This window comes from Canis aureus, chromosome 1, assembly GCF_053574225.1.
Source record: "Canis aureus isolate CA01 chromosome 1, VMU_Caureus_v.1.0, whole genome shotgun sequence".
Lineage (NCBI taxonomy): Eukaryota > Metazoa > Chordata > Mammalia > Carnivora > Canidae > Canis > Canis aureus.
The window spans coordinates 21,696,621-21,707,576 of NC_135611.1; the positions used below are offsets into that span (position 1 = coordinate 21,696,621).

General features: G+C 42.4%; 1 protein-coding gene across 1 annotated transcript in view; it reads left to right on the forward strand.

The window, feature by feature from the left end:
• Nucleotides 1-10,344, forward strand: part of MBD2 (methyl-CpG binding domain protein 2) — a 63,067-nt gene extending 52,723 nt beyond the window's left edge. Inside the window, exons 4-7 of the mRNA XM_077892623.1 lie at nt 1,381-1,471; nt 2,954-3,131; nt 7,760-7,898; nt 9,874-10,344. Of these exons, the coding sequence (XP_077748749.1) occupies nt 1,381-1,471; nt 2,954-3,131; nt 7,760-7,886 (396 nt within the window). The 3' untranslated portion in view covers nt 7,887-7,898; nt 9,874-10,344. The remainder of the gene's footprint in view (nt 1-1,380; nt 1,472-2,953; nt 3,132-7,759; nt 7,899-9,873) is intronic.
• The last annotated feature ends 612 nt before the right edge of the window (nt 10,345-10,956 follow it).

Sequence of the window (10,956 nt, forward strand, 5' to 3'; positions counted from 1 at the left end):
TAGCATTGAGGTTATTCAAGATCCAATATACTACTCTTCGGCCAATAACAGATTTTCTTATATCTTTCATTAGTCTGGAGGGCAATTACTTGATACTTTTCATACATCTAGAAGTCAAAATATAAGCCCTCAATGTGGTCAAAATTTGCTAAAAGTAAATAAAAACCTTGTGCCTTCTCCATGACAGGCACTTTACGTATATTGCCTTATTAAACGCTGCATTAGTCTCCTGTTGTGCTCATTGCTGTCACTTTTTACAGAAGAGGCCATTGCAGGTTTTGACATCTAGAGCTGGGGTTTCAGCTTGGGTTTGTGTGTCCCTCAGGATCTTCATTCTGAGTCCTGTTACTCCCATATTCAGGCATTCAATATTTTTTTCAGTCCCAGTATTTTTTCAGTACCTCCTTGTGACTGGCCCCAGATATCCAGGATTAAAGACAGATATACAGAGTTCTAAGGAATTCCTGTATCTGTTTTTTGGGGGGCTGCAGTAAATAAGAGAAAAGAGATAAGGCTTGAGGACAAAGACACAGTGTATCTCATCTCTTGCCGCATCCACAGGGCGGCTCCTGGCTGGAGCTCAGGAAATACATGTGGAACGGATGAATGACGTTATTGAGAAGTAATAGCTAACTAGGCGAGAAAAACAAAGTATAGAAAGGATATAAAAATCAGACAGCAGAACTGTTTTGGAACATTGACTAAGCAACTGCTTACCTCAGTGGCCCCATAGAGCATGAGGAACCTTCAGTGTTCTGACTCATGCCCAGAATGAAGACGTGGGGCCAGTGAGTGATCTGGGCTCTGCAAAACAGGGAGAGAGTCGCCCATGAACGTGACACCTTGTTTCAAGAGCAAGGAAGTAGGCAAAACATTTTGGAACGTTTCCATTAAAACTGGCTCTTTACCCCTTGAAAGTATGCCAGAGGGCTAAACTTCGGTGTTGTGGAAATATCACCTAGGTGGAGGAGCTCTTTCCCTAAATGATTCTGGATAAAAGAGTGTTACATAATATAATTTGTTTTCTTTTCCCTGATAAATTATAACATTAAATTTTCATACCAAATCTTTAAAAATTCAAGTCTTATTCTTTGGAATCTACCTTTTAAAGTACTATGTGTAGTATATAGCATATAAAAATCCTCAGTGCTGTAACAAGTGATAGATTGCATAAAATAAGCCATTTTTTGATTAATATCATTTGAAAGAATTATGATGTGTTGGAATAATTCATCTTTGGAGTGTCATGTAGTGTCTGTAAGGAAAAAATGGGGAAATTAGGAAACTATTGAAATGATTTCAATTTCATCATTCAGCAGCATCGATGCGCTACTTTCTTGTCCTAAGAATGTATATTAACAGTGATGTTTTGCCTTACAGCTTTTCTGGGAGAAGAGGCTACAAGGACTTAGTGCATCAGATGTAACAGAACAAATTATAAAAACCATGGAACTACCTAAAGGTCTTCAAGGTATTACCCAAATTCAGTTGAGCGGTACCTGCTGTGTGCCAGGCTCTGTGTTAGATGCTGTAGAGTCAGAAATGATTAAGACAGGGTCTTTACTTGGGGGAATTGTATGCCTTGCTGGATGATGTCCCCCTTGTGTTTTAGTAAACCCAGGGAAAATGTACCTGAAAAGCTGTTTGTTGCAGGGATGTTTTAGATTTTTTTCTATTTAAAGATTTTGGCTTTAGGTTAGGTTCATCATATAAATTAGCCCATGTGCTGCTTTTAGAACCCAATGGCACCAGATAGCAGAATTTCTCAAGCTTCCTGCTCACAGCAGCATTTGGCTCCAGCAACCGCTCTTTCACTCTTCCTCTTACCAAAGGAACCGCTAACCACTTTTCTGCCTCTCGCTGCATGCACTGCTGCTGCATGTAGCACTGGGGACAGATGCACTTTGGTTCAGGAACAGCAGCAAGTGGGGGCTGGGGTATAGAACTCAGTTAACTAGTGTGCCTGTCATATCACATGTTAATTCCAATTCTAGAGAAGCATTATTCTTCAGGTATTATAACTTTGGCTTCTAATTGTTGGTATAGTGTGGATTGCTCAAAATTCTCATAATTCATGGTTAAGACATTGTGTCATCCCTCTATGTTCTTGGAAATTATTGCTCTAACTGGTTTAATAAGTGTAGGACTTTAAGCAATGCTTTTAAATGTTGGCCATGTTGCCAATCTCCTACAAGTAGCCAAGATGTGCAATTATTAATTCTGTTAACTTGGATATTTTGTTAGGTATTTGAAAAAGATGTGAAAGCTGCAGGTAGAGCATGCTTGCATTGGCTTTTCCGTCGAAGTCCCAAAACAAAGGAAAGCGTTGAGATATTGCTAGAAATTAATGTTAAAACCTGTAAGAGGAGCTATTCTAGGACTCCAGGGATACATTCATAGGGAAACTTGAGTATAATGTGACTTTAGAAGGGATTTAGGTCATTAAAATAAATGACCTTGCTTGAGGAAATGTAGCCAACTTTAAAAAGTTTAGTACCTTGGAAAAGGCATCTTGAAGTTGTTGTAAAGTTTTATTAAAATGCTTGGCCATTTTGTTACAATTTTTTTTCTTAAAGATTTATTTGTTTATTTTAGAGGAGGGCAGGGGCAGAGGGAGAGGAGGATAGTGAAGCAGACTCAATGCAGAGCATGGAGCTGACACAGGGCCTGATCCCATGACCCTGAGATCATGACCTGAGCCAGAACCAAGAGTCAGATGTTTAACTGACTGAGCCACCCAGGCGTCTCTTGTTTCTATTTTTTAAGTGTTAATTTTTTGGTGTACAGCAACTGTGAAGTGGATACGATATTATCCTTTACTTTGGCTTCTGTCAGTTTTAAATATATGATCCCAAACAAACATAAAAATATCAGTTGTGTTAGGCTACATAAGATTGGCTTAGCACATCTAGAAATTTCCTAAAATTTAACTGGCATATATTTCTAATTACAGGAGTTGGTCCAGGTAGTAACGATGAGACCCTCTTATCTGCTGTTGCCAGTGCTTTGCACACAAGCTCTGCACCCATCACAGGGCAGGTCTCCACTGCTGTGGAAAAGAATCCCGCTGTTTGGCTGAACACATCTCAACCCCTCTGCAAGCCTTTTATTGTCACAGATGAAGACATTAGGTAAGGCAGCCTAACATAACTGCAAAAACTTGTTCTTTACCTTGGATACATTTTATACTGCCTCTTCGTTTATGTGGCACATCTAGTAAATGATGCATCAGTCAGAGAGCTACACTTTTTTTTTTTTTTTTTTTTTTTTTAATGGATCATCTGTGAAGTTAATGGAAGGTGATCTAGAACATGTAAAACAAATGCAAGTTTGGAAAAAGGTGGAAGTATCACAGTCATGTCCGAAGGTCACATCAGCTGCACTCTCTCCACATTGTTACTGCAGTGTCCTTTGCACTTTCAGGTGTGGCCTCTCTGCTCTAAAGAATCCTCTTCATTCAGTGATGCCTTTTGTGATTGCTTCCTGTGTTGGTTTGTCTGCAAACCAATCTCTCTTTAAAGCAGATCAGAACCATGCTGCTTTGAGCTGTGTTGATTTCAGTTTGCTTATCTTATGTTTATTCTCTTAAGTTCAGTTTAGACTTAATTTATCTCTGCTTCATCTTGTTTCAAGTAAAGATTTAAGGTGGCTTTACAGACGCGTGCGTGCGTGCGCGCGCGCGCACACACACACACACACACACAAAAGCCAGATGAGAAGGAAATGGCAGAGATCAAGCAAAAGGTAAACCCTAAAGCAATACAACAGAGTCAGGAGTAAGGACAGGGCCCAAGCTGCATCTCATAACATCTTTTACTTTCTAAGACTGGGCCACACATTAGGTTTTTAGTTAGAAATAGTGGAAGGAAAACATGCAACTCAGATTGATAATGCCCAGAAAAATATAAGCAAACCATTGATCAGATGAAGCAGACTATTTCAGATATTAAGACTAGAAAGAAATTCTTCTATGGAATCTATGAACTTAAGTATCATTACCTTATAATAAGACTGTAGTGTATTTTCTTTAACAATAGGACAATGTGTAGCACTTCACTATTTCTACTCTCTGAATGTTAAATCAGGTCTTATTGGATATTATTCCTAGACAAAACCAGCAGGTGGCACTTTTGAATCATATAATTCTAAAATATGTTTTATATTTGTATTTTTTTTCTAAATCCATAAGAAGTTTGTGTGAAAATGTTTTTAAATGAATGAGTCTAGCTGGGTTTGTAATTGGAAAGCCCGTCCTGGGTTTTAAAGTAGTTCCTTTTGCAAAGATGTAAAATGGCTCAAAGTTGCATTCGTGTGTATTGATTGCATGGAATTTATGATCAGCTTTATTTTTTAAGAAAAACAAAATGTAAAATCAAGGGGAGGAATCAACTTGCTCTTTGGATTATTCTTACCCTCAAGGAACGAAATTATTCTGGAGACAAACTCTTACCTGTGTTGGAATGAACACCCAGTTAATCAGCAGGGCTCCTGCCAGGTGATCACGGGTGTTGACTGAGGGACTCTGAGTGATGTCCCGGGAGTACCGGTGGCTTCTGCAGCAGGTCTTTTGATAGTAGAGGAAACTGTGGCACAGCCAGACCTGCATGATATCCTTTTAGGGTAAACTTGTTTAACAAATTGTCCATTTGATTTAATTGTCATAACAAATTATTAAGCAAATATTTCTCATTGAATTAGTGAAGGTTCAAAATAAATTACTGCATATGGAATTGTTGCCCTTTCTCTAATTGTGCAGCCAATATTCTGTTTATATTAAACCTTCAACTAAAGGTCTCAACATTAAGTACATTTTTTTCAGTATATTTGATAATATTTTCATCCATGGATGTATTCAGGGTTTTTTTTTTTTTTTTTTAAGTAGTCTCCATGCCCAGCATGGAGCCCGAAGGGGCTTGCACTCATGACTCTGAGATCAAGATCTGAGCTGAGATTGAGTCAGATGCTTAACCAACTGAGCCACCCAGGCACCCCCTTACTTGTTTTCTTGTTCTTCTTCTTTTTTTTTTTTTTTTAAGATTTATTTGTTTATTTGAGAGAGAGCGAGAGAGCACACAAGCAAGTGAGCAGGAGTAGGAGTAGGGGGAGAGGGAAAGAATCTCAAGGAGACGCCTTGCTGAGATGGGAGCTGGAGGCAGGGCTCGATATCAGGATCTGAGATCAAGACCCGAGCTGAAATCAAGAGTTTCCTGAGTCCCCCAAGAGCCCCTGTATTTGTTTTTTAATATGTGTAACAAGTTCTCACAAACTTAACACCCTAAAACAACACTCATTTATAGCTCACAGTTCTTAAATTAGAAGCAGGGACCGGACATGACTGCCTCTCTGCCCAGGGTCTTACAAGGCTGAAACTAAAGTGTGGCTTAGACTGCATTCCCTTCTGCGTCACAGGGTCCTCTTTCAAGCTCCTATGATTGTTGCGGAGTTCGTTTACTTTTAGTTGTAGGACTGGGGTCCCTGGTGTCTTGCTGGATGTGGGGGGGGGGGGGGGCTGTTCTTTGTGTTCCTGAGAGGCTGATAGCGGTTCCTTGCCCCAAGGTCCGCTCCACATTTCCTCTCCAACTTTTTTCAAGAACGGCATAGCCCCTTTTAAGAGTTTTTCTTAACCGACCAGGCCGCCTCTCTCTTTTGATCAACTCAAAGTCCATTGTTTAGTAACCTAATCATGGAGGGACACCTGAGCCCATTCACAAGCTCGGCCTGTTCATAAGGGGAGGGAATTACACAAGGAGTCTCTCCAGGGCAGGGACTACGTTGGAATTCTGCTTGCCACAATGGGTAAATGCGGTAATCTCAGCTTCCCTCAGTGTGGGAAGTAATGCTCGAGACATACGACAGAGTCTGGAGAGCTCACACTGACTCAGTGACAGCCTCTCTCTCTCCGTGAAAATTCATTAAAAAAATGGAAGCCCATAATATGTTTTAACGTCTTGTGTTGTTTCGGACTGTAGTAAAGAGGACCTCTACAGTTTGGGTGGCTGTACGATTTATGTTAGCTTCTCACCACGGGCACAGTCTCAGGAGACAGAGAGACACGTCGGCTGGCATGTAGTAAATGTAACTTTACAAGTGGTCGAGTACGCAGGAAGTGCATAGTCGGTGAAGCTTCGCACCGACCTCCAGGACACTGTCCTCCTACCCTCCCGCTTTTCCAGGTTTGAGGCAGTGCTGTGCTCTGAGAAAAATCACTTTTTTCTTTTCCAGCCTGCAGAGCCCTCCGTATCGTTGTGTCTCTTAACGTGTCACTGGACTGTTCCATCTCCCTCTGTCCCTCCATCCTAACCACCTTTCCTCGGTCTCAAGAGGTGATTTGTCCTGCTTCGAGTCAAGGCTAACCCTTCCACCTGCACCTGTGCAGCTTTCCCTTTCGTGTTTTTTTCTAAGACTCTTACTTACCAATGTTCTCCCTTCCCTGTGTTTCTTCAGCCTTGGCCTCTCCACTTGGCTCTGGATGTGAATTTCCATTTACCGTCTTGGCTCTTCAGAACTGTTTTAGGAATCCTCTCTTGTACTGTCAGGGAGCTACTCTGAATTTTTTTCTGATTTTTAAACATAAAGTACATACCAGTAGACTTTCTTTCTGTGCTTTGTTTCTCATCAGATGGTTCAGAACCTTTTTTTATGACTTGGTCTTATTAATTTTCACTTTTTTTTTTTAATTTTTTTTAATTTTTATTTATTTATGATAGTCACAGAGAGAGAGAGAGAGAGAGAGGCAGAGACACAGACAGAGGGAGAAGCAGGCTCCATGCACCGGGAGCCTGACGTGGGATTCGATCCCGGGTCTCCAGGATCGCGCCCTGGGCCAAAGGCAGGCGCTAAACCGCTGCGCCACCCAGGGATCCCTTAATTTTCACTTTTGAGGTCCCACTGCAATCCCCAAGACACAGAGAAACTCATGGCATGTTCTTAACTACTCTGCTCATCTCAGAGATGCCATTCAGTTTCTTTCATTGGTACATCGGGTCATGTGGTCTTGGTTTCTTCAGGATGGCCTGCTGCCAGCAGCCCTGTGAACCCGGGAGGGGCTCTGTCTGGCTTTCCCTTAACCTAGCCGTAGAATGCCAGGCTCTGCCGTGCCCCCCCTTATCATGCCCACACTTCCTCCATCGCTCTCTATGCTTCATTGAACAAATCTCATCTCCTTCTCTATTTTCTTTTCTTTTCTCTCTCTCTTTTTTTTTTTAATATTTATTTATTCATGAAAGACACAGGTAGAGAGAGAGGCAGAGACACAGGCAGAGGGAGAAGCAGGCTCTATGCCGGGAGCCCGATGTGGGACTCGATCCCGGGTCTCCAGGATCAGGCCCTGGGCTGAAGGTGGCGCTAAACCGCTGAGCCCCCCAGGCTGGCCCTCCTTCTCTATTTTCAGTATAACTTCTTTCTTTTATCCCTGCTTTCAAGTTATTCCTAATATCCTTTATAGCAATAACCCCAAACCTGCACATACTTGAAAGGTCTGAATTCGAAGAAAAAGTCATTGAAATAAGTGTCGTCCTACCAGGATTCTCTGTGAGGCGTGGGATACCTGCCTGTCTGAATATTCCTCTCTTTGGCGGGGCTCTGCTCCTGTGCACTGTGGTTTTGTGGGTGAATGAGAAGCCTTGCAAAGTCTAAGGCGAAGGAAACGTCTTCTTCTCAGGAATTTTCATGATTTCGAACTCCAGATACACTGTAGTAGCAGCTGCATGTTCCGTTAGTTGCCAGATTATCAGTGTCCTTTTACTCTCTTTTGTAAAAGGAAACAGGAAGAGCGAGTACAGCAAGTACGCAAAAAATTGGAAGAAGCCCTGATGGCAGACATCTTGTCGCGAGCTGCTGATACGGAAGAGATGGACATTGAAATGGACAGTGGAGATGAGGCCTAAGAGTATGATCAGGTAAGCTGAGAGGCTACAGCTGCCGCTGTGCTGTTGCCGGCTTTTGCTCCTCGTGGCCCGCCTCGGCGGTGTAAGGAAAGCTTTTCCTCTGCAGAGGTGGCAGGTGCTGTCGCTTGGCCTCCTCTCCATTAAGGACCCTACCTATCCTTTGTCCTCCTGATGTGAAGACTCTCACAGCCCTGCCGCCACTTGCAAGGGCTCTAACCTCCCTTTAACTCCAGGTGGAAAACCTGCAAGGTGCCGTTAGAAAAACTCAGGGGAAGAGAGCAAGGACTGCCAGGTGTGGGGGGCAGTGGCCGCAGGAGATGGAAGTGGCTTCATCCCCAGCTGTCGTTCTGGGGTCTGTTGTCCCCCGAGAATTATGGCTGTAAAGTAGGCAATAGACTTGATGCAGAGAGCCTGGGCAGGGCATTTTCTAGGATAATAATCGACTCTATTTGTTTTTGAACCAGTCCTCCCGGCCCTTTTGGCCTGGGGACCCGCACCTCATCCCACTAGTCGTTCTTGCATCGGTGCCAGTCCTGGGGACACAGTGATCGCCACAGTCTGGGGCGTGTCTCCTGTCTCAGGGCTTCAGCGACCTGGTCTCTGGAGCACGGGGAGGGCCCCGGGATGGTCGCGTCTGGGCTGCTCACGACCGGCTCTAGGAAAGCTTTTTAGCTTTTGGTGGTTTTTCAGACTTTTCTTCAGAAAACAGTTTAAGATAATCAAGGGTCATCTAACTGAGGTGTCACTAGAGCCCTGCTTATTTCACAGGTGACTGCAGATGGATTTCAGGGCAGCTGTGCCCTCATGTACGCGAGTGAGCATAGGTGGGGGGACTGGGCACTAGGCTCAGATGGAAGCCAGCACTGCGCGTTGCCTGGCACAAGTGCGGCTAGCGGTGGAACAAGGTAGTTAATATTGAGTGATTAGGGTTTTAATACATACTTAAAAGAGCCATTATTTTGGTATGTTGGGGAGAGAGAGAGTCATAGTGTGTGTATCACATCCTACACTTGAACATGGTGTTGTTAGGCCAGCCGACTGGACTGGAGGGCCGTGGAGGAATTTGAAGCCCTTGTTTCCAACATTAAACTCGGCTGACTCCCTCATTTTGCCCCCTCTGCACCTGAAGTGTTTCATAAACCAGAGCATTGCCCCGCTCGATGGAATTGGTTCCTAACAACCTGTAGAATAGATAGGACGTGGCTTGATCAAAGGGTAGGCGGTGGCCAACTTGATGTGGCTGGTGAGAGATGGAACCTGCAGCACGTGGTGTAGGCCTGCCAGCCCCGTCGTGCCGCGGCTGTCCCTCACGTCCCTTACTAGCAGCATGGCCCCTTATACTTATCCATCTATGTCCTCGATGACAGATTTACTGCGTCGGTTAAAACTGTACGATCACAGAGAGCTACTCGGGCTATCCGAATTTTAGGGCTGCTTGCAAGAGGGTGAAAACCGTGAAAACAAAGGCGTCAAATACTTAGCTACAAACGAGATCCAGGATCAGACGTATAAATAGTTGTATCCACAACTGCGCCATACAGCTTCAGCTAGATTAAATAATAATGCGTGCTATTATTATAAATGCTCTGAAGTAAAATAAATCATTGTTGTAGAAGTTTTTCTACATTTTTGCAAAAATGTTTGGGTTTGGCTGTGTCTCTTACGGGTTTTTTTTTATTTGTATGCCCTATGATTTCTCTCTTTATACATATTTGACTAAAGATAGAAAATATTTGTGTTAGCATACAAAACTGTACATGATATTTTTGAAAATGAAAGGAGTATAAATTTATTATCAAAGTGCTTGAAATAATGAGGGGATATGTTGGACATGTTTTTAATGTACAAAGTGCTGTAACTAAATGTTAATCAAGGCTTTAAAAGTGTGGTTCTAAGTGAAATTAAGCCTCTAACTACTTTTTAAAGTTCTGCTGACCTCACCTGAGGAACCATTGCATTATTTAAGTTTGTTTGTTTTTCCTTACAGGTAACTTTCGACCAACTTTCCCCAAGAGCAAATTTCTAGAATTGAACAAAAGCGTTTCCACTGGGTTTTGCCTGTAAGAAAAAAAGTACCCGAGCACATAGAGCTTTTTAATAGCGCTAACCAATGCCTTTTTAGATGTATTTTTGATGTATATATCTATTATTCAAAAAATGATGTTTATTTTGAGTCCTAGGACTTAAAATTAGACTTTTGTAATATCAAGCAGGACCCTTAAGATGAAGCTGAGCTTTCGATGCCAGGTGCAATCTACTGGAAATGTAGCACTTCGCGTGAAATATTTGTTTTCCCCCCTGTTTTAATATGAACCGATCAGGAGTACCAAATAAATCTCCCAATTAAAGATTATTGTGACTTCACTGTATATAAACAGATTTTTATACTTTATTGAAAGAGGACACCTGTACATTCTTCCATCATCACTGTAAAGACAAATAAATGATTATATTCACAGACTGATTGGAATTCTTTCTGTTAAAGAGCACAGATAATAAATAGCACCCCCACCCCCTCCTTAGGATTCCTGATTTTCAGTCAGCTGTGACCCCTGGGCCTTAGGTTTCAAATGGAGGTGGCGGAGAATAGCTGGTACATTTGCAGTTTCCTCCGGAAAGCGTGGAAACCGAGCCGCCTTTCCCTGAATTCTAAGTTGCCATCTAGCATGTGTTTGGGTTTGTTTGTTTTTTTTTTCCTTGCCTGTGACTAGTACTTTTGTTAGTGCTATAAAAATAAAGCATTTTCTTCCCTTGGGTGTGAGTTAGGTACACAAGTACCCTTCAGATGGCACTGGAGTCCATGATTGTTGTTGTTTTTTTCTAGGACATTTTGCATTTTCGCATGTCCACTGACCCTGCTGAGAACAGGTGCAGGTTAGACCCTTTGCCACAGAGAGAGGCAGCTTTCTAGGCAGAGGCGCTAAATGAGCCAGATTGTGATACTTTACTAATCAGTACCCGCCCTCCACAGTATTAACGTTTTGTTGTTGTTGTTGAAACTCTTCAGTGTAACTTCATTACCACTTAAATTCCTTGATACCTAATTACTAAAACTGGCACATTATTAAAT